Consider the following 24,877-nt stretch of genomic DNA (forward strand, 5'->3'; position numbering starts at 1 on the left):
TAAATACAATTAAAACATAATTTTCTATATTCACTTTTGTTTTATTAAATAAAAATGATGCACCAGTATAATAATTATGCTATGCCCGTTTTCCTCTCTACATAACCCGTAATGAATGACAAGTCACAAACCAAGTGTTTGAGAAAACTATACAAAAGTTAAAGAATTAAATGTTTAAAACAGATTACATATGTATTTATTAAATGAAACTTTTAAATTATAGATTTTTATATATTAAGCTTACCTTGAAAAGCCAAGGTGTAAGAATTCTCAGTGGAGGAATCAAAACTGGTGGTGAAGGGGAGGTCAGGTTATCAGTTGAAATGCCAAGATTATCTCTAATCTGTAATTTTCAAATAAAATGCAACAAATCTATGAAAACTGTTCTTCCAGTTTGTTTTAGCTTAAACCTGAGTTCAAGTCCAATTTCTATCACTAACTATATATTTAAACATGGTTCAGTGACTTTACCCTGCCAGGAACTAGTTTATAGTAAGGAGGTGGGGGGGGCGGGGGGGGGGAGGGGCAATGTGGTCTAAGGCTTCCACGAATTCTTAAACTTTTCTTTTTTTCTTTTTTTTACCTTAGCTAGATTTTGCCAAAGCTCACAGAGGTAATCAAAAACTTGGGCATGTATTTCAGGATCCATAATAGCGTTGACATCTCCCAAAATGCCTAGCATTCTTCGCCACATTACAGTAGCAACATCAGCATGCCATCCTGTGAGTGTACCCCCTGCCATCACACTACAACATTCAGATGGAAATTCACTGATTTCTATAAAATAAACCAATACGTTGGTGTTAGTAATTTTTCTAAAGAATCACAAAAACAAGAAAGACTCAAATTAACAATCTTAAATATCTATAAAAGCAAATTTAAAAAATGTCAATAGGCACTAGTGTTATTTTTTCCTAATAAGATCAAAACCTCACCAGTTTGTGATTCCATATTATGGCAATAATTACTTATTCAATGGAACTTGTACTAGGATTTATCTAAGGAGGAAATGATGCTGATAGAGAAGTATATGGTTGACATAAAGATCATATGTGTAAGTACATACTCTCTCTTTATCAAATGACTACTTCAGGTTGTATCATCAAATTAATAGAAGATCGCAGCTGAAAGCAGATCTTGTAGGAAGTCTTCATAAGCCTATTTCTTTGTACTTAAAACTTCCAAACAAATGTATTTCTATATTTCAAAACTAAATCAGGCTTAGCATTAAAAGGGATATTACTGTTATTATGTGATGTCACACAAATTATTTAATAACCTAATGCTATACTTCTCACTATGAAATAGATGGTTTAGCTAAATATCATTATAGGTCTCCTCCAACTTAAAAAACACCCATTATTCTATTCAGTGTATATAACAGAAAAGGCGAAATCATTACTAAGATTATTCCTACTTGATAATATCTCAATGTACTCATAATTTACAAGTTCATTCTTAATATATGCACATCCTTTATGCCTAATGTTTAACTTTTTTTCTCTTTCTACATAAAGTATACAATGATTGTATTATAAAAAAGTTACTAGTCTTTCATAATAATAAAAAATAACCATCTGGTGTAAGCTCATTGAAATAAAAGAAAAAAAAACACTGTAGTTTTAGCCATCACCGTTAACATCTCCCTACTCTATGGAACCTTCACAATATGGTGAAAAATCAACTGATTTGTCTCTAACTTATCCCTCTCAAAAACAAAATTTTAAATAATGGCAAAGCCAGCAACAATGTGTGATCCTCCTTTGAATCCTGAATTGGGCTGGTAGTGGTGTGGTGTAGCTATAAAAGATATTCCTACTGAAACAACTGGGGAAATTTGACTTTGGATTACAAACTGCAGTAATGGGGGCACCTGTGTGGTTCAGTCAGTTAAGCATCCAACTTCAGCTCAGGTCATGATCTCACCATTCCTGAGTGTGAGCCCCACATTGGGACTCTGTGCTGACAGCTCAGAGCCTGAAGACTATTTCAGATTCTTGTCTCCCTCTCTTTCTCTACCTCTCCCCCACTCATGTTCTCTCTCTTTCTCTCCCTCCGTCTCTCTCAAAAATAAACAAACATTAAAAAAAAATTGCAGTGATGTTTCAATGTTAAATATGCTGAATGTGACCATTACAATGTGGTTATACAGGAAACACTAAAGTGTTTAGGTGTAAAGGGTCTAAAATTTGCAATTCACTACTAAATAGCTCAAGAAAGATAAACAGAAAGAAAGAAAGAAAGAAAGAAAGAAAGAAAGAAAGAAAGAAAGAAAGAAAGACAGACGAAATAAGACAGAAAGACAGACAGAAAGGCAAGAAGGCAGGAAGGAAAGAAGAAAGAAAGGAGGAAAGAAAGAAAGAAAAGTGGCACGCCTGGGTGGCTCAGTCAGTTAAGCTTCCAACTCTTGATTTCTGCTCAGGTCATGATATCAGAGTCATGATATCAACCAAGCCATGCATCTGGCTCTGCTCTGGGTGTGGAGGCTGCTTGGGATTTTCTCTCTCCTTTTCCCTCTGATCCTCCCCAACTTACGTGGAAATAAAAGGGGGGGGGGGGATGGCAGGGTTGTTTTTGTGCACGTGTGTATGTAGATACAGAGATAAGGTGGCAAAATATTAACAACTGGTGAATTCATCTAAAGGCTTAATGTGTATTCATTTTACTAGTCTTGTAACTTTTCTCTAAGTTAGAAATTTTTTCCCACTGTTGGGGAAAGAAACTAAAAGCAAGGATGAACTAAAAACTGCAGGCCAAAAGGAGGAAAGAAAAGGCCAAAATAATCCAGAAATCAGACCATAAGGGTTATGTAATTGCAAGATAAATGCATATTATGAGAATGAGTACCTTAAAACTATAAGGCCAGAAGTTATAGAGAGTAAATGTACTGCAGCACCAATGAAAACTGGCATTTTATATTATTCATTGTTTTGGGCATAATTGCAAAATGACGTTTTATCCTGATCCTTGTTACATTATTTAAGACTCAGCAGAAATAACTTTTATTAAAACTTGCAGTTTCTAAGGTTTCCTAGTCACTTTTAACATTTACTTAAAAATACTTCCTGCTTTAGGAAATGGCATAATATCAAATGATAATTTAACACACAAAAATAATGCAATCACTAATGCCAGGACTGTAGTCAACTATAATAATACAACAAATATTAGACTATAAATATTTTTAAGAGCAAGAAAAAATGTTAAGTAACAAATTTCCAAAAGACTCACAAAAGTTCAGAAGACTTATAATAATACTCTATCTAATCAAAAGTTTAAGATGTCTAAATTAAGATCTCCTAACACTAATGCCCTGAAAGGAAAAATGGCAAATATCTAATTTTCAAATATTGCCTAGGTCATCTGGCGTCTGAAGAACAGAATGGTGGAGCTTCTCATCAAGCTGCAGATCTTTCTGTTCCATGTGATCTATATTCAGTGTGGAAGGAGAAGGCGTCTGTGACCTGGATCCCAGAGCTGAATGGACTGGAGAAGCACTTTCTGAACCTGTAAATATAATTTCATAAACTTACCATAAAGAGAATATTCAATACTCTCTACCTAAGATGTAATGCTTAAAATCCCAATAAGATACAACTGAGAAGCATCAAAGGCCAAAGAGGTAAAGAAAATCATAATACTGTACACGATTTTGTATCTAGGGGTCTCATTTGATTTCTTCCAGGGTACTAGAATGGAATCAGAACTGGGTACATCAGTTAATAGAAGCCATCTGTGAAAGTGATAATGTCCATTCCTGATGCAGCTAGAGAAACTCTAGTACCCACTGCTACTCTATTTCACTTACTTCAGACCTGGGGCTATTCCTGAGAAGAACTTGCTCTGCATGGCTCTATATGCTACTATCATTGCTAGCCTGGTTTATGGTGGTCCCTGATGGTCCCCAGTCGTCAATCTCCCTCTTACTCCTATTCCTTCCTCCCAGTCCATTCTTCATAAGGCGGCAAAAAGATCTAAAAATTAATCAGATGTTACTTACTTACTTAAAATATTCTATGGCTCTTTACTGGCCATAGCATAAGCCCAAACTTATTAGTGGGTTTTCCAGTCGTTCTTCAACTTTCTGATCACTCCATAATTCCCCTGTTACTTTTAAGTTCTAGCCACAGAGCTAGCCTTTTCCACATGTTTTTCTTTTGCATGGAGCCATAATCCTGTTCTTATAGGTCTGGTTAACTTCTTTTTATTTTTCAGGTCTTACTTTAGACACTTCTTCCTGAGAAGCCTACCCACTGTTGACCTACCCAGTGTGAATAAGGAGTCTCTGCCATATGCACTTGTACTTCCCCATTATACCACTTATAACACTGACTTGAAACACACTGTTTAGTTTTAAATATCTTCACTAATGCAGAAACTCTGTAAAAACAGGGACTGTATCTACATTATATACTGAACTATTGCCAGTGCCTAGTGTAGTGTCTGGTACATAGCAGAAACTCATGTTAATTTAAATTATGTATAGCATAAATTAATACTTATTTAACACTTTGTGGTAGTTGTAGTGAGGTGATGCTACTACCAAGCAAGCCGCTAAAATATCAGGACCTTTCAACAGAAAATTAATAAAGAAAGATCAGCCTTAAATGACAGATTAGACTAGATGGACTTAACTCATATGTTCAGAACATTCCATCCACAGGAGCAGAATACCTATTCTTCTCAAGTGTACATGGAACATTCTCCAGGATAGATCACATGTTAAGTCTTACAAGTCTTACTAAATTCAACAAGACTGAAATCATTTCAGACCACAACAATATGAAACTAGAAATCAACTACCAGAAGAAAACTAGAAAAACTACAAATACAGAGATTAAATATGTTTCCAAATACCGACAAAGTGAGTGAAAAATTAAAGGAAAAATTAAAAAATACATAGAAGCAAATGAAAACAGAAATATGACATACCAATATCTATGGAATGCAGCAAAAATGGTTCTAAGAGGGAAGGTCATAGCAATATAGGTCTACCTCAAGGAAAGAGAAATCTCAAGTAAACAATTTAATTTCATACCTAGGCAAACTAGAGGAAAAAAAAGGACAAAAACCAAAGTTAGTAGAAGAGAAGAAATAATAAAGATCAGAACAGAAATAAATGAAATAGAGACTAAAAAGACAATAAAAGAGATCAATGAAACTAAGAGCTGGTTCTCTGAAAAGATAAAAATGACCTAAACACATAAGAAAAACAAGATAGAACTCAAAGTCAGAAAAGAAAGAAAACACATTACAACCAATACCACAGAAATACAACCTAGAGGAAATGGATGAATTCCTAGAAATTTATAATCTTCCAAGACTGAATCATGAAGAAACAGAAATCTGAATGGACCAATCACTAGTGAGGGGATTGAATCCAAAATCAAAAATCTCCCAATGAACAAAAGTCCAGGACCACACAGCTTCATTCATGAATTCTCCCATTGAAAGAATACTTAACACCCATCCCTCTTAAACTCTTCCATGTATTGAAGAGGAAAAAACTTTCAAACTCATTTTACAAGGCCAGTTTTATCCTCATACCACAACCAAACAAGGACATCACAAAAAAAAGAAAATTATAGGGGCGTCTGGGTGGCTCAGTCAGTTAAGCGACTGACTTCGGCTCAGGTCATGATCTCACGGTTTTTGAGTTCGAGCCCCGCATTAGGCTCTGTGCTAACAACTCAGAGCCTGGAGCCTGCTTCTGATTCTGTGTCTTCCTCTCTCTCCGCCCCTCCCTCTGCTTGCAGTCTGCCCCCCTGTCTCTCAAAAATAAATAAACATTAAAAAAAAAAAAAGAAAGAAAATTATAGGCCAATATCCCTAATAAACCCAGATGCAAAAATCCTCAACAAAATATCAATAAACTGAGTTAAAACAACACATAAAAACAATCATACACCATGATCAAGTGAGATTTATTCCAGGGAGACAAACATGGTTCAATATCCATAAATTGACCAATGTGATACACATTAACAAAAGATAAAAATTATATGATTATTCCCAAAGCAATCTACATATTCAATGCAATCCCTATCAAAGTAATACCAGCATTCTTCACAGAGCTGGAACAAATAATGCTACAATTTGTATGGAACCAGAAAAGACCCCAAATAGCCAAAGCAATCTTGAAAAACCAAAGCTGGAGGCCTCAAAATCCCAGACTTCAAGCTATACTACAAAGCTGTAATCATCAAGACAGTATGGTACTGGCACAAGAACAGACACTCAGATCAATGGAACAGAATAGAGAACCCAGAAATGGACCCACAAACACATGGCCAACTCATCTTTGACAAAGCAGGAAAGAATATCCAATGGAATAAAGACAGTGTCTTCAGCAAGTGGTGCTGAGAAAACTGGACAGCGACATGCAGAAGAATGGATCTGGACCAGTTTCCTACACCATACACAGAAATAAACTCAAAATGGATGAAAGACCTAAATGTAAGACAGGATGTAAGCCATCAAAATGTAAGCCATCAAAATCCTAGAGGAGAAAGCAGGCAAAAACCTCCTTAATCCTGGCCGCAGCAACTTCTTACTCAACACATCTTCGGAGGCAAGGGAAACTAAAGCAAAAATGAACTACTGGGACATCAAAATAAAAAGCTTCTGCACAGTGAAGGAAACAATCAGCAAAACTAAAAGGCAACCGGAAGAATGGGAGAAGATATTTGCAAATGACATATCAGATAAAGGGTCAGTATCCAAAATCTATACAGAACTTATCAAACTCAACACCCAAAAAACAAATAATCCAGTGAAGACATGGGCAAAAGACATGAATAGACACTTCTCCAAGAAGACATCCAGATGGCCAACCGACACGTGAAAAAATGCTCAACATCACTCATCATCAGGGAAATACAAATCAAAACCACAATGAGATACCACCTTATACCCCTCAGAATGGCTAACATTAACAACTCAGGCAACAACAGATTTTGGCAAGGATGCAGAGAAAGAGGATCTCTTTTGCATTGTTGGTGGGAATGCAAGCTGGTGTTACTCTGGAAAACAGTATGGAGGTTCCTCAAAAAACTAAAAATAGAACTACTCTATGATTGCACTACTAGGCATTTATCCACAGGATACAGGTGTGCTGTTTTGAAGGGACACATGCACCCCCATGTTTATAGCAGTACTATCAACAATAGCCAAAGTATGGAAAGAGCCCAAATATCCATCAATAGATGAATGGATAAAGAAGATGTGGTATATATACACAATGGAGTATTACTCGGCAATCAAAAAGAATGAAATCTTGCCATTTGCCACTATGTGAATGGAACTGGAGGGTATTATGCTAAGTGAAACTAGTCAGTCAGAGAAAGACAAATATCATATGACTTCACTCCTATGAGGACTTTAAGAGACAAAACAGATGAACATAAGGGAAGGGAAACAAAAATAATATAAAAACAGGGAGGGGGGCAAAACAGAAGAGACTCAAATATGGAGAACAAACTGAGGGTTACTGGAGGGACTGTGGGAGGGGATATGGGCTAAATGGGTAAGGGGCATTAAGGAATCTACTCCTGAAATCACTGTTTCACTATATGCTAACTAATTTGGATGTAAATTAAAAAAAAAAAAAATTAAATTAAAAAAAATTATATGATTATTTCAGTAGATAAAGTATCTGAACAAACTTCAACACCCATTGATGATAAAAACCTTTCAACAAACTAGGTATAAAGGGAAGGTACCTCAATATGATAATAAAGGTCATATATGACAAACGAGCATCATATTCCATGGTGAAAACGTGAAAGCTTTTCCTCTAAGATCAGGAACAAGACAAAGATGCCTTTGTCTTTTATTCAACAAAGTATTGGAAGTCCTAGCCAGAGCAATTAGGTAAAAAGGAAAAAAAAATAACTGGCACACAAACTGGAAAGGAAGAATTAAAACTGTCACTCCATGCAGATTGCATATACGAAACCCTTAAGATTCTACCGAAAAACTGTTAGAATAAATGAATACAGAAAATGGCAGAATACAAAATATGTTTTTTAAAAAAAATCTGTGTTTCTATACACTAATAATGAACCATTAAAAACAGAAATAAATGGGTGCCTGGGTGGCTCGGTCGGTTAAGTGTCCGACTTGGGCTCAGGTCATGATCTCACAGTTGGCAAGTTCAAGCCTGCGTCAGGCTTGTGCTGACGGTTCAGAGCCTGGAGCCTGCTTCGGATTCTGTTGTCTCCCTTTCTCTGCCCCTCCCCGGCCACGCTCTGTTTCTCTCTCTCTCTCTCTCTCTCTCTCTCAAAAATGAATAAACATTAAAAAAAAAAAACTCATTTATAATCACATCAAAAAATACCTAGGAATACATTTAACCAAGGAGGTAAAAGACTTATATACTGAAAACTATAAAACACAAATGAAAGAAACGGAAGAAGACACAAATAAATGGAAAGATATTCCATGCTCACAGATATTAATGAATTAATATCATTAAAACGTCTATATCACCCAATGCAATGTACAGATTCAATGCAATCGCTACCAAAATACCAATAGCATTTGTTAGTGAACTAGAACAAATAATTCTAAAATTCTAAAGACTGAATAGCCAAAACAATCTTGAGAAAGAACAAAGCTGGAGATATCCTGCTCCCTGTTTCATACTATACTACAAAGATGTAGTAATTCAAACAGTGTGGTATTGGCATAAAAAATCAAGATTAAGAGAACAGAGAGCCTAGAAATAACCCATACATATATGGTCAATTAATTTATAACAAAGTAGGGTAAAATATACAATGGGGAAAGGATAGTCTCTTTAATAAATGGTGTTGTGAAAACCGGACAGCCATGTGTAAACAAATGAAACTGCACCACTATCTTGTATCATATACAAAAATCAACTCGAAATGGATTAAAGGCTTGATCATATGGCCTGAAACCATAAAACTCTTAGAAGAAAACACAGGCATCAAGCTTCCTGACATTGGTCTTAGCAATGGTTTTTAGATGCCTCCTCAGGCAACGGAAACAAAAGCAAAAATAAACAAGTGGGACTATATCAAACTAAAAAGCCTCTAAACACTGAAGAAACCCATCAGCAAAACAAAAAGGGAACATACTGAATTGGAGAAGATATTTGCAAATCATGTATCTGAAAAGGGTCTAATAACCAAAATATATAAAGAACTCATATAACTCAATAAAAAACAATCTGATTAAAAATGGTCAGAGGATCTGAACAGATATATTTCAAGACACATGAAAAGATGCTCAACATCACTAAATATCAAGGAAGTAAATCAAAACCACAATGAGATATTACCTTACACCTGTCAAAATGATTATTATCAGAAAGAGAAGAAAATAACAAGTGTTGGCAAGGATGTGGAGAGAAGGAAACCCATGCGCATTGTTGGTGGGAACGTAAACTGGTGCAGCCGCTCTGGAAAACAGGGTGGAGGGTCCTCAAAAAATTAAAAATAGATCTACCCTATGACCCAGCAATAGCACTGCTAGGAATTTACCTAAGGGATACAGGAACGCTGATGCATAGAAGCACGTGTACCCCAATGTTTATAGCAGCACTTTCAACAATAGCCAAATTATGGAAAGAGCCTAGAAGTCCATCAACTGATGAATGGATAAAGAAATTGTGGTTTATATACACAATGGAGTACTACGTGGCAATGAGAAAGAATGAAATATGGCCTTTTGTAGCAACGTGGATGGAACTGGAGAATGTTATGCTAAGTGAAATAAGTCATAGAGAGAAAGACAGATACCATATGTTTTCACTCTTATGTGATCCTGAGAAACTTAACAGAAGACCATGGGGGAGGGGAAGGGAAAAAAAAAAAAAAGTTTAGAGAGGGAGGGAGCCAAAACATAAGAGACTCTTAAAAACTGAGAACTGAGGGTTGATGGGGGGTGGGAGGGAGGGGAGGGTGGGTGATGGGTATTGAGGAGGGCACCTGTTGGGATGAGCACTGGGTGTTGTATAGAAACCAATTTGTGGGGCGCCTGGGTGGCTCAGTCGGTTAAGCGTCCGACTTCGGCTCAGGTTGTGATCTCACGGTCCGTGAGTTCGAGCCCCGCGTCGGGCTCTGTGCTGACAGCTCAGAGCCTGGAGCCTGTTTCAGATTCTGTGTCTCCCTCCCTCTGACCCTCCCCCGTTCATGCTCTGTCTCTCTCTGTCTCAAAAAATAAATAAACATTAAAAAAAAATTTAAGAAACCAATTCGACAATATATTACATATTAAAAAAAAATTAAAAATAGAGCTACCCTATGATCTAGCGATTCTACTACTGGATATCTATCTAAAGAAAACAAAAATACTAATTCAAAGAGATATTTGCTCCCCTATGCTCACTGCAGCGTTATTTACAATAGCCAAGGTATGGAAGCAACTTAAGTGTCCATTGATGGATGAACTGGATGAAGAACATGTGACTTATACATACAAAAGAATACTACCTAACCACAAAAAAAGAATGAAATCTTGCCATTTGCGACAACGTGGCTGGACCTTGAGGGGATTTTGCTAAGTGAAATAAGTTAGACGGAAAAAGACAAATACCATATGATTACATTTTTATGTGGAATCTAAAAAACAAAACAAACAGAACAAAATCCAGACTCATAGATACAGAGGACTGACTGGTAGCTGCCATGCCAAAGGAGAGGGGGGCATGGAAGAGGAAGGAAATTATCAAGTAAAAACTTCTAGTTATAAAATAAGTAAACAGTCATGGGGAAGTGAGGTACAGAATGGGGAATATAGTCAATAACACTGTATTAACTTTTGTCAAATCACTGTATGTTGTACACCTGAAACTAATATAATATTGTATGCAATCATGCCTCAATTAAAAAATATGTATTTGGTCTTTTTATTTAAGCTTCTTTCTAGCAATGAAATATCAATATTCTGGACTCAATAATTCTAAAACTCTGTCCCTGTTACCTCCTTTTATACAGTAAAGCAAAAACCAAGTAAATAAATTATGTATTTGTATTATTTTAATTCCACAAATGTGTCATTCCACACTGTTTATACAAATGTTTAAATATAACACAAGAAATGCCTTAAAAAGAATGTATAATGCTAAGAATCCCTTACTGAATGATAATCATGATTTCATTTAGGCTCAATTATGATACACAGTAGGTAGTCAATTTCCTTTCCTTCATTTGAGATTTGGAGTAAATTCATATGGCACAAAATCGTATGTTAAAAGGTAGCTACAGAAATGTAAAAATTCTATACTTTAGTACAAACACAAACTATTGAGGGCATAATGAAAACAACCTCCTTAATACTCATCAAATATTTTATAAGTACACGACAAAAAAATCATCAGGGGCGCCTGAGTGGCTCAGTTGGTTAAGCGTCCGACTTCAGCTAAGGTCATGATCTTGTGGTTCATAAGTTCGAGCCCTGCGTTGAGTTCTGTGCTGACAGCTCGGAACCTGGAGCCTGGTTCAACTCTCTGTCTCCCTCTCTTTCAGCCCCTCCCCAGCGCATGCGCCTGCCCTCCCTCCCTCCCTGCCTTTCTCTCTCTCAAAACTAAAAAAAAAAAAAGGGGGGGGGGCGCCTGAGTGGCTCAGTTGGTTGAATGTCCAACTTCAGCTCAGGTCACAGTCTCACCATTCCCAAGTTCAAGCTCCACATCAGGCTCTGTGCTGACAGCTCAGAGCCTGGAGCTTATTTCAGATTCTATGTCTCCCTCTCTCTCTCTGCTCCTCCCCTGCTCACGTTCTGTCTTTCTCTCTCAAAAATAAACATTTTGAAAAATAAAAAATAAACATTTAAAAAATCATCAGCCTTAGTCAAGTGCTTTGTAATACAAATCTATTTCTCTTACTTCCATGTATTATTTTCATCCATAAAAATCTGATTCATTTTTTAGAATTAAAACTTAAGTAATTTTTTATTAAGATTACCTATTAGTGAATCATTACTGTCTTTAACTTTATTAGTAACAATCTAGAACACCTGACTTAAAGGTGTTCTCCTCTTAAAGAATGTGTTTTTAAAATATAAGTATTGCTATATTAATATTTATCCATTAAATTTTTATCTCCTATATTAAGTTTCTGCTATAATTTCTGAAAATATTACAGGAAAATAAAAGATTTCATGACTATTAACATCCCTTTGATAGAACACAGCTATTCTTAAAAAGTTAACTGTGAGAATATATGCAAAATATACTTGAGAAAATAATCAAAGTGTGTTGAATAGTTTGTATATTGATTATATGCTGTTGTACTCTTTGCTGAATTTTATCTTTTAATTAGAACTTGATCCATGAACTGCTTTAGTTTCTTAAACACCCTTACACTATTACAAGTGGCACTAATCAAGAACAGAATTCCTTATAAAACTTCTAGTAGAGTCCTAGAAATGGTCACCATGTGTAGTAAATATAGGTTATATACATGTTAAAAATTCTTTGAAGTTCAATTATCCAAAACTCACATTGAGGCAAAAGGCCTAAAACAAGTTCTCTTTATATATTAAGTTTTTAGAATTGTTGTGGGGAACTCCAGTTTTGATGACTAAAGATAAATAAAAAAGAAAAAGTGAGGTCAGACTTCTTTAACATACTGTAGTCTTTTGAAAACATCACAGTCTGATTAATAGTCTGAGGGCTTTAAGAAAACTATAAGAAACCCATGTAGTTTACTGGAGAGCATGATGTTTAACTCCTCCTTCAAAATAGATGGTCCCCAGATTAAGGGACACGTATTGGTGGGATTCTTTTGAGTCACAGACTGGGAGGGTTGTACAGTGGATCTCTAAATCAGTTAAAAAACTTCTCAGCCATTTTATTATTTCTACTTTGAAAGTCCATTCTTTTCAAAGTTCATTAACTCTTTACACTGTCCAAATATCTAGAGTTTTGATAGTATTAAAATTTGTGTGACTGTAGAAAATAAACTTCCACATTTAGTTTTTTAAGTCACCCATTTTAACTGTACAGTTATATTAATTTGGCAATTGTATGCAGTCCATAATCAATAACACAATTGAAACAAAGAAATGTCCATCAGCACGAAAAGCTTTCTTGTGCCCAATTGCAGTTGATCCCCTGCTGACTCCCACCCCCCCCCCAAGTAATTACTGACCTTTATCACTATAGTTTTGTCTTCTCTAGAATGTCCTATACATGGAATAATAAAGTACGATATATAGTCTTTTGTATTTGACTTCTTTCATCTAGCATGTTTTTGAGAATCAGCTATGGTTTCACATATGTTAATCTTTTTTTTTTTTTTTTTCTGAGTCCTATTCCAATGAATATTCAGTGAATGACTACAATTTGATTATCCATTCACTAGTTGCTGGACGCTTGAGCTGTTTTGAATTTTTAGCTACTGTGAATAATGCTGTCATGAAGTTCCAAATACAGCTGCCAGAGGTAAATACCTAGTAATAGTCATGAGGTAAATGCATGTTTACTTCTAAAAGACACTGGCATATTTTGGCAGAGAAACCTTACCATTTTGCATTCCCATGAGTGACATGATACTCCCAGTTGTTCTACATCCTCTTCAATATTTGGTATTATCAGTGTTTTTAACTTCAGTTGTTTAATTATATGTATAGTGGTATCTCGTGGTTTTTATTTACATTCTCTACTAGTAATGTTGAACATCTTATTTTAAAAACAACTACAATAACAGGTGTTTACTATAAAATAAGAATTTTCCCTAGTATTTCTCTCTGAGTCATTTAAATTCTGTAATAATGGGACTATGATCTAACTCAGTTGGCTCCTGTCCTCCACTCAGTCTCTATTCTTTAATGGGGCAGGTTACAGTTCTTAGTAATCCTGATAGGAAGTGGAAAAGAAGGGGTAAGATGGGAAAACAAAGGATGGGTTTCTGCCCATCAAGGATTCCACTGGTCAAACTTCATGTTTGATGTGGCTGAGGAACCGTGCCTGACAAATTCAGACAAGCAGAAATCAGTATTTAGTCTTGCAAGTTCCAATGAACCACAGGATACAATATTGATACCTAAACTGGAATCACCCATCAAAAGGCATCAAACTACAGTGAGAACCAGAATGAATTTGGATCACAGAATGGAACCACTGAACTATGAGCTAGAAACTGCTCAGGATCCCTCTGGTCACTGCACTAACCTTGCAATAATGTGACCCTGCATTTCATGAGTAAATTTCTTGGATTCTACTCATCATATATTTAACTGCATTTTAAAAATTGCTGAAAAGAATAATTTACTGTTGTATGAACATAGAATATTGGTATATTAGTAAGTAGGCCCTTCTACTAGGCAGTATTCCTTACAGTTTCTATAACAAATACTTTGCCAAAGAAATCTATAAAAATCTAGGCTAACTCTGAAAGATGATGAAAAAGAGATAGTACTTCTCAACTACTTTTGGTTATCATTTAAACATCACCGCAGGAAATGCAGTGATGCAAACACATATAACATTTTGTATATAATACTGGGAGTTCAGCTAATTCCCCAAAACTTATCCATGTAGACTCCAGGTCAAGAAACTCTTACATTAATGTGTTTTTTCCTCCACTTTTCTATAAAGATGAATGAAAAAAAAAATAGTACTTAAACAGTAATAATACTTAAAACCTATCAAATAAAATCCTAAACATATTCTTTGGTGGCTTAAAAAAATATATTTAAGGAAGACATTCCCTTGAGTAAGTTTACCAGTAACCGTTGCAACTTCAGCGGAGAAAGCTTGTTGATTAAGACTGCTTGTTTCAGAATCCAACTGAAGTGTGGTTAGACTAGCCACTTCTTGCTCTTCAGCACTTTGGTGATGGCCAGAACCTGAGTCCACATCAGCAGAGGATGCAATCCCAGCATCAGCTCCAAAGCCAAAATCTACAGGAAGAAGAAATGCTAGTACATAGACGTCTCAACCATGAAACAAAAATATTTACAAAAGACACAGCTACTTCAGCAAAATGATTAAACATTAACATTCCCCTAAATCTATTCTATTTACATACCACTCAGGCAAGTGCAAATAATTTTAAGAGTTGGAAGTTTATAATTAGAGATAAATTGTGGGGTGCTTGGGTGGCCCAGTTAGTTAAGTGTGTGACTTCAGCTTAAGTCATGATCTTGCAGTTCATGAATTTGAGTCCCACGTCAGGCTCTGTGCTGACAACTCAGAGCCTGGAACCCGCTTCGGATTCTATGTCTCCCTCTCTCTCTCTCTGCCCCTCCCCTACTCATGCTCTATTTCTGTCTCTCAAAAAATGTATAAACATTAAATAAATTTTTTAAAGGTTCTCATAGCTTATTACTAACAGTAATGATTAAACATGCATATGATGTATCATCACTATTATCTATGTTTTTTGATAGCTGGTAATACGCTTTTCAACTACAGATATATGTAATAAAAATGACACACATACAGTAAAAACCATTTTTCTCTAAGTCATATATTCCAGTCTGAGATAAGAGTAATATATGAGGGCAGGAAACATGTTTATCCAATGCATCTCCCAGCTCTTCGTTAATGTGGTTCCCAAAGTTTTCATGTTTCTTTTGTTTGTTTTTAGTTTATTTTGAGACAGAGAACGAGTGTAAGCAGGGATGGGGGGGGAGAGGGAGAGAGAGAGAGAGAGAGAGAGAGAGAGAGACAGACAGACAGAGAATATCCCAAGCAGGCTACACATTATCAGCGTGGAGACCAATGTGGGGCTCAAACCCACGAACTGTGAGATCCTGACCTGAGCTGAAACCAAGAGTCAGATGCTTTACTGACTGAGCCACCCAGGCGCCCCCACGTTCTTTTTTTAAATATCGGTACTCTTCACTGCCAAGTGTATATAGCTAGCTATGTAGTAGTGATACAGCACCAAATAATACCACTGCTGTCATTTTAATATGAAGTGATTATTCAAGAAAAGGTCTGAGTAATTTAACATTGAACATAATTGTATTGAACATACTGAAGCACTGAACATAACTAGACAGTGGTTTGCAAAGAATGAAATAGTGCCAACTCATAACCATGACTGTCCTTTATTCTAATATCAAGTCAATTTTAATTTTTTTTCCTTTGTACATGTTTGGTCTTAGAATACCATTTGTTTTATGAAAGGACAGTGGTTTTTTGTTTTTTAAGTGTCTTTAATTTAGTTTGGTGAAATAAAGTGGTCCCAACTTGAAGTGATTCCCTAAAACTTCCTTTGGAATTTCACTGAAAAATGAAATCAAAATACATGGGAACCCCATATAAATAACAGAGAGGAAGGTGATGGTTATATAATCCATAAGTCTCAAACAGAAAACAATCAACAAAAAACCATATTGCTCAAACAGAAAAAGATACTTGCTGTCAAATTTTCGGCCATCGTATTGGAAAGCGCTGAAAGAATCCGAATGACTATCTGAGCTGATAAGATCACTGCTCCCTGCACTGGCAGGAGAAGTCCATTCTGAGGGCACACCTGGGTCATCAATAGGGCGCATTTGGTTTTGCTTGTTTAGAACATCAGGAAGGTCTTTGGGAATTTCAAGACTGCCTGGACTACTTCCCCTTCTTGTCATAGTCTAAAAATTCAAGAAACATTTTACCATTAAAATTTCTTCTTGTCATTAAACATCTGAAATACTGAATTGCCAAGACAATCATCACAATAAATGTTGAGGTTTAGGGCCTGAGTTAGGAGGGTGAAAACACACTAACTAAATAATCTATGTAATTGTATGGAGCCATAACCTGAACTACTGTTGGTTTATCTAAAGTAGAGACCCAGTTATTATATGGTACTGGGCCTGAGACTCTTAAGCCTCAAAAGGATCTATAGATTCAAGTTAAGACCGTAGAAAGAGCAAAGCATTCAATTCAAAAAAGCAGCAGCAAATAGAGATAGTGGAGGGAGGAAAAAATGATGGCAAAGAGGTTATTCTATAATGATTATATATAATGATTTAAAAAAATTTTTCCCATTCAAGGAAAAAAATGAAACTGAAAATCCAAAAGGGAAACGTAATGGAGCTACAGACATTCACTAAAGATTGAAATCCAAATGGAATAGGACCATTTAAATAAAGCAATTCCACATGTATTTCTTTCCTTAATAATTAAGTATTATTAGGGGTAAAAATTGGTTCTATTTTCATTTTGCCATAATTCTAATACTCAAAACAAAGATAACTTTATTTATTTTTTTTTTAACGTTTTTTTTTTTTTAATTTATTTTTGGGACAGAGAGAGACAGAGCACGAACGGGGGAGGGGCAGAGATAGAGGGAGACACAGAATCGGAAACAGGCTCCAGGCTCCAAGCCATCAGCCCAGAGCCCGACGCGGGGCTCGAACTCACAGACCGCGAGATCGTGACCTGGCTGAAGTCGGACGCTTAACCGACTGCGCCACCCAGGCGCCCCATAAACAAAGATAACTTTAAAATCTACTCTGAAGTTATCTGTAATTATTAAGCAATCAATACTTATGCTATCAACTTATGGGAGTTGGGCCAGAAGACCTCTTTCTTGCTAAGGGTTGGCAGTGGGAAGGAAGAGAACCTATGAGCAAACATGAAAAGCAAAGGGAAGACAAGGAAGGTAGGGGCTTATTCCTAAATAGGTAAACAAATAGGTATTCTAATCTTTTACCCTGGTCAAAACTATAAGCCTATTTGTTTTAGATCTTTGAATAAAAAATACTACAAAAATATAAATTTTAGAGGAAGGTTGTTTGAATGAAAATTTACACACACACAAAAGTATGTATCTTTTAATTTCTCTACTCTCCTCGCTAAAACCAAATAAATAAAATAAAACAACACTTACTGAGGCATTACCACTTCGAAGTCGTTCTGCTATAAACTCATCCATCAGATCAGGAACATTAGCATTGCTGCTGCCAATATCACTATTAAGAGGGGGCAGTTTTGGGCTCATGTCCTCTTTATTGACTAAAAATAAATAAATAACTATATATAGTGAGAAAAGACTTAACTGCATTTCCTAAATTTGAAACAAACAAAAATAACTCAAAACAAATTACCTATGCCATATCAGTTATTTGCCAAACATGCATTTATGAATAATTTCTCTCCTTTTAGATTTAATTTTAAGAATTAGTAAATTGATATTTACTTTATTTAACTAAGCAGATGTTAGTCAATCTTCAGTATGACCTTAAACAGCAAGAAAGCTGATAGATAAGCACTAGTTGGAGTTAGGTTAATATTGCCTATAAAGAAACTGGTATATTTATCTGTCTTCCTGCCTCTATGCTGCTTCTTAGGGCCTTAATAATTTAGAATTCCATTCTTCCCCAAGGAGTATTTGCAAGAAATCTATCCCTTCAATCTATGCACATCGCAGTAGGATAGAAATGCATTTAAGCTTAGATAAATAATCTATAATTGTGACATAGTGTCATTTCAGTTCACTACAAAATCTAATTTCATTGTTTTAAGAAAAAAGGTTTATTTTCACAAAGGTTTATCTATATAAAAAAAACCCCACAAAAGTTATTTTGATTTTTTTAATGACTACATTAACAAGAAAGTTTTAAACTTGGGAAACAAACTTATAGAAAAAATGATATTTATTTCACATTATGCTGTTGAAAAGTTAATTTCTCTGCAATTAAAAGAAAATCAGCATTGCTTACATTCCTAATAAACTAAAAAGCATTTCAGGTTAAGAAAATACACTGGTCAAAAGTTCATTGTGAAATACCATTATCTTTATATTACTGGCCAGGCTTTGCTAAGCTGTCAAATACTGCCCTCAAGTGGCATTAATGGCTCAATGCAAGATGCATTATACAGCATTCTGTTAATCATGCTAACAAAACCATGTTAAACAAACAAAATCAAAACCTACCTTACTGCTGAAAGTTAATTTTCTATATTTGTAAAGTTATTTTAATTTGAATCAAGATAAGAGAAGACAGTTACCATAATCTTGCTTTCTGTAATCTGTCCATAGAGGTTCCATATTAAAATCATGATTGGCTATCATGAAACCTTTATGCACATCTAAAATCTCAGAAAAAAGAAAAGTACTGGTAAGTGTTTTAAGGACTTGCATTCTATACAAATGAATGCAAAACTAAGAAGCCTGCAGCTTGTTTTCAAATGGCTTAAAGGTAACTAAATCCACTTTGAAATTTAAGAAATAATTTCTCCTTCAATGATAACTAAAAAATGTTAGTGCTGGTTGTACGACCTTGATTTCCATTATGTTATGTAATATCAAAATAATACTCTTCCAAGAAAAAAGATAAAACCAAGTATATCAATCATAAAAGTAAATGAACTCAATCAGCTATAGCTGGTGCCCTTTTAAATATAAACTATAGGGGGCCAGGGAAGAAAGTATTCCAACTACTTAGTAAACTTAATTTCATCTCATGTAGTGCATACTCAGGAAAAGATTTGATTTAGATAGCCTCTGAAAGGTCGGTCATTAAAATTTTCCTATTTTCTTCCTCTTTCCTATCTTGTTCAGCAGCAAAGAGGTTTAACTAAATGCCTTATAAGGGAAATTAGTAATTTAAATAAACATTTTATGCTGGGAAAAATACAGCTGGGAAAAGGCGCATGCATAACCAAACAGAGAGAAAGCAGTGACCATCCCAAAGCTTTTTGATTGCTTATAGCTTGCTTCAGTTGCATTAAGCCAAACTGGTGCTGTCTTTCTCCTTTTGCGCTCTGCACACTGTTAGTGCTCACCTGCAGCTTTCCTTCCAAAATAGCCCATTACATGACTGTACAGATCCCTCAGTGGAGCCTCTGGTGGCATTCTGTTCTGCCTCTGTGGGGAAACATTTGCCTTCGGCTTCGAAAGAGCATGTACAACAGTTTTATAAACGCCACCCAGGGAGCCCTGCTGTAGTCCTGCCTCATGACTTGATGACCTAAGAGTACTACGACTACCTAACTGATTACTTGCAATTCCTTCTTTTTGTAATATAGTGGTGGGAATCTCTGTAGATTCCTTACTTGTTTTGCTACTTACTGATGCTGTACCAACTGAATCTAGAGGCCTGTACACACCAGGCTTCACTATCTCTGTAAAACTATTTGAGCTGGCATGGGGGTTGCTGGTGCTGCTGTTGCTGCTACTACTACTACTACTACTACTACTACTACTACTATTACTACTAAAACCACCAAGCTTCCGTAGTCTCATCTTCCATGGAGCCTCTTTGTTTTCCAGAGGATTATAAAACTGAACTGACTCAGTAGATGGTCTAAAAGTAACATGAACAGTATTTCGTTTTTTAGTAGTAATTTTCATGATTTTGGCTCTAGGAGTTACTGTTTCAGACAAGCTCCTTTTAGTTGGAGAAAGCTTGCTAGTGTTTGTAACATGAGGCAGTCTGTGGTTAACAGGTGTTTTTAGTGTAGTTTTCTTGGCATGCATAACATGTGGGACAGTGATTTTTTCATTAATTTGCACACCCTTAACCTTTTCAGCTAGTGTTGTATCTACACAGGCATCTAATTCTGTGGCTGTTTGTCTATACAGGTGTTTCCTCATTTCTTTATCACAAGGGCTACCTGAACTAGGTTCTGATGACTGTTTATCACTGTTTAGTTCCTTAGCTTTTTCATAAGTTTTTGTTCTCATAAAACTGTCTAACTGGTTAGGTGCAATACTACTCATGAAGACAGCTGAGTTTGGTTCTTTTTGAAACTGAATGTTTTCAGGAGTCCCAACAAAAGAGGTGATATTTTCTGATTTACTTTCCTGGTCTATGTATTCTAATTTATCTAAGGATGACTGTTCATCCCTATTTACTCCAACAATCAATTCCTGAGAAGCTACATCTTTACCTAACTCATTTCTACTATGATTTTCCTGGTTTTCCTTAAAATATTCTTTCAGGGAGGAAAGAAGATCGTCATCTCCTTCAAGGTCAATGTACTGGATTTGTTCAAAAGCTGAATCTGCAAGTTCTACCGGATCTATTAAGTGACAAAGATGATCATATATGCTATCACCAACTTCCAGAGAAGACTCTCTACTATGAGTATCAGTGATGTGGCTTTCAGTGGATCTAGTTATTGAAGAAGCCTCTGTGGAACTCTGCAAGCTTGGCGCATGACGGGATGAACTGTCAATGACAGGAACTGCACCTTTGGCTCGTTCAACAGTGAATGGTTCCAAGATGTCAGAAGTGCTGCTACTTCGAGGCAATGGCTGTTCCTCATTCAAAGCACCAAAAACTTCATTTCCAGTGTCTTCACTTTGTGAAAAATGTCTGACTCTAGTTGGGCGGGGAAGTATTTGAGCATCATCAATATCTGTAAAAAAGAAAAATTATGAACAGTAGAAACTATATGAACATGAAAAATATAGGATTAATTTCAACCATACCCTAAGCATATGCTTAAAATAAAAAAAATTCTGAGGTTTTTTTTTTTGTAAGCTCAATGAAATAAAATCTATTAAAAGTAGAAATCTGTTTTTAAATAACGATGGGCACAAGCCAATAAAGCATGTAGTGTCAATGAATTAGAAAACTATCAGAATACATTTTAAAATGTTAACATGCATAGTAACAGTGAGGTGATGAAACATTTGGAAGTGCAGTTAAAGATAGAGCTGTGCCAATACATAAAGCAATTTAAACTTACTATTCAATTTTTCCTACTTAAGTTCTAAGCAGAAAAAAGTAACTCTTAACAAAGAAAGCTGATCTAAGTATCCCATTGCAGAATCTTATAGGGTCTCATAAATTCTCATTTCTTCCTTGCCAGGCAAGAGGCATTATCTTTTCTTCAAATCTTGCCTATTTGATCACATATTGCAAATGGGAATCTCCACCCTCTTCCACAAGTTCTCTGTGCTAGGAAACAGTTCTACTGAGGTGTTTTGCTTTATTTTTTTTATAGCATTAAAATTTATTCATCCTATCAAATAAAATACATGGTTAAAAAATTAGTTGTATTCTTCATTCTCACAAACACCACTTAATCTTCTAGCAAGAAACCTTCTTTGCCTATCATTGGCACTTTCCATTAAACAAGCATTAAACCTTAAAAACTGTATCTATGTCTTCTTACATCTCTAAGAATCATAGATTTTAGAGTCAAAATGGACATTACAGATTATCTAATTCTCTTACTGAAGAAACAGAGGCCCAAAGAGGTGAAGCCATAAAGTATGAGAAGCCAGATTACTGTTCCATATCACTGCATTGTTTTCGCTGCTAAGTATATGGTAAATCCTCAAAAATATTTTTAAAATTGAAAATCACAATATGAAATACTATTAAAGTGTACAGATATATGCAAATTAGAAATTTTAGAATGAAAATACAGTGCCTAGAAATCCACTCTGGCCTTTACATTACCAAGAAATAACTAAAAATTTTGTTTTTGCAAGGCAGCAAAATATTATGAAAAAAGGACAAAGAGTCAAAAAGTCAGATGTTGTTACTCATTAGGCTTGTAATGCAAAGGCTAAAAGTAACAGGACCATAACTGAAAATGAGAAGATTTACATTCAGAGCAAAACAGTGACTTCCCTAAGATCACATACTAACTTACTGACTGTGCTGGGTCTAGAACTTAGGTTTTCTTACTCCAGACTCTGAAAACCAGTGTTCTCATTTATAAAATGGGGATAGCAATTCAAAATATTCTTGGGATTCATGTTATGAATAAAAGGAGGCTGGGGGCATATAGGTGGCTCAGTCAGTTAAACATCTGCCTCTTGATTTTAGCTCAGGTCATGATTGGATGGTTCATGAGATCGAGGCCCACATCAGGCTCTGTGCTGACAATGTGGATCCTACTTGGGATTCTCTCTCTCTGCCCCTCCCCTGCTAGTGCTTTGTGTCTCTCTCAAAATAAATAAATAAACTTAAAAAAAAACGAGGCTGGTCCTTCTATTTTACCCATATAGCCCTTTTTTGTACAAAGTCCAAAAGAAGCTACTTTATACACAGATTCAGATCAAAAGAAGTTTGTATTATGACAAGATTCCACTATATTCCTGAAGATACACATTTAGATTCTAAGCACAGGTCAAACACACAATACCTCTAGAAGTTAAGACAGATTTTATTTTATCATTAAGTTGAGGAAAATATAATATTCTAAAAACGACACTGTATTTCTTCATACACGCCATTTAGTAATTCTTTTAAATGAAAAAAGTGAAACAACTCCTCAGAAACCAAACATTTATGCATTTATACCCATTATTTACTATGGCAGAAGATAACGAATGCTTATTTGTGTGTCTCAACGAATGTAAGTATCTTGGTTTTATTTTATCTCCCATAATAGATCATAAGAACCTCTGCCTAGAGGACAGAGATTATATTTAACACGTACTCCAAGTTCCTTTCCACAAAATATCCTAATAGGACTTAGCAAAGGATAAAGACTATCTTCATTTTCTATAAAAATTCTTAAGAATTTTATAGTTATTTTATCAGCCCCAATGCAAAATTAAAATCTTAAAACCTTTTTAAATACCAATGTTATGATCCTAGCAAATACATGAACCTCAGAAAAAAAGCAGAATATTAGTTTAAAATTTTAAGTTCCTTTACTGGTATTTCATAATTTTTCTACTCTAAACAAGCCATTAAAGATTACTGTGAAGTTCTCTTTTTAAGAATTTCTTGGGGCGCCTGGGTGGCGCAGTTGGTTAAGCGTCCGACTTCAGCCAGGTCACGATCTCGCGGTCCGTGAGTTCGAGCCCCGCGTCAGGCTCTGGGCTGATGGCTCGGAGCCTGGAGCCTGTTTCCGATTCTGTGTCTCCCTCTCTCTCTGCCCCTCCCCTGTTCATGCTCTGTCTCTCTCTGTCCCAAAAATAAATAAAAAACGTTGAAAAAAAAAAAAAAAAAAAAAAAAAAGAATTTCTTCCCCAACCCAGTCCTCACCTTGCAAAACAAATTTAGCCATTATTTCAGTCTGTTTTTTTCCTAATTTTTTTAATCACATATTAATACCTAAAATTCTTATGCAAGTTTAAGAGGGCAAGAGCTTAAAAAAAAAAAGAAACAATATTTTTCTATCAGCAATGTACTGTTAGAGAATTTAAATAAAAACCAGTATTTAAGTTTTTAAATATAGTTCTTACATAGGCATATAAGAATACTAACTGCATAACATCAAAAAAGAAAATAATTGTTGACAGGAAATCAATGTCAGCAATTAAATTAAGCATAATTAATTCTAGCAGACCTTAAATTTAAAGAAATGCCTGTATACGTGTATTCTGTTAAGGAGAAAAATACTAAATGACAGCTAAACCATATAGTCTTTTCTACAAGCTAGGCATTGTTACAAGCATCTAACATATATTAACTCACTTAATCCTGACAACACCACCGTGATATAAGTGTTGTTATCCCCATTTTATAGATGAAGAAACTATTTAAGTGTAGCCTGAGGCTACACAACTAGCAAGTGGAGAGCTGGGATCTGAAGGCAAAACTTAGTCCACATTCTAAATATCCTGAATAACATGTCACATATTCATGAGGTAATTCATTAATTTTTTTTAAGATGGCAAAAATTAATGTATTAAAAAATTATGAAGTGGCATAATGATTTATCTGTCTAAAGATAAGAATTTTAGAAATAAAAAATCAGTCAAATATAAACATTAGTAAATTATACAGAAGAAAACAACTAAAAAACTTTGTAATGGTTTGCTGAAAATAACAGTGGCATCAGGTTTAAATGAAAATGGTCTTCAAAAAAATTATGCTGCTTGTATTTTACCTTGAAAAATAGCAGCCTCTAAATTATTTGAATCTAAAATAATACTAAAGTACTAAATGAGCAAAACAAAAGTTTTTTAACAAATCAAAAAACCTTTTGAACATGTATAAAATGCTTCCTATAGAGCCTACAAAGTATTAGAAACGCCCAGTTTCAACT

General features: G+C 35.3%; 1 protein-coding gene and 1 long non-coding RNA gene across 8 annotated transcripts in view; both read right to left on the reverse strand.

Annotated features, from left to right (window-relative positions):
* Positions 1-24,877, reverse strand: part of RALGAPA1 (Ral GTPase activating protein catalytic subunit alpha 1) — a 280,983-nt gene that overhangs the window by 142,932 nt on the left and 113,174 nt on the right. For 4 of the 7 annotated variants that reach the window (XR_009264389.1, XM_058738826.1, XM_058738825.1 and 1 more), the window contains 7 exons: positions 19,700-21,277; positions 17,802-17,926; positions 16,341-16,557; positions 14,695-14,871; positions 3,355-3,507; positions 584-777; positions 245-343 (listed from right to left, as the gene is read on the reverse strand). Coding sequence is in view for 6 of the 7 variants with exons in the window: in XM_058738826.1 (XP_058594809.1) it covers positions 245-343; positions 584-777; positions 3,355-3,507; positions 14,695-14,871; positions 16,341-16,557; positions 17,802-17,926; positions 19,700-21,277 (2,543 nt within the window). In the remaining variant the exon portion in view is untranslated. Of the gene's footprint in view, positions 1-244; positions 344-583; positions 778-3,354; positions 3,508-14,694; positions 14,872-16,340; positions 16,558-17,801; positions 17,927-18,922; positions 19,004-19,699; positions 21,278-24,877 lie in introns of all 7 variants that reach the window. The other 3 variants (XM_058738830.1, XM_058738829.1, XM_058738828.1) reach the window with 2 other exon arrangements.
* LOC131517105 (uncharacterized) lies at positions 23,212-23,982 on the reverse strand. The gene is made up of 2 exons (XR_009264390.1): positions 23,861-23,982; positions 23,212-23,619 (listed from the first exon to the last, which is right to left on the reverse strand). It is a non-coding gene; the product is annotated as an uncharacterized LOC131517105 (long non-coding RNA).

The sequence above is a fragment of the Neofelis nebulosa genome, chromosome 7 (genome assembly GCF_028018385.1).
Source record: "Neofelis nebulosa isolate mNeoNeb1 chromosome 7, mNeoNeb1.pri, whole genome shotgun sequence".
Classification (NCBI taxonomy): Eukaryota; Metazoa; Chordata; class Mammalia; order Carnivora; family Felidae; genus Neofelis; species Neofelis nebulosa.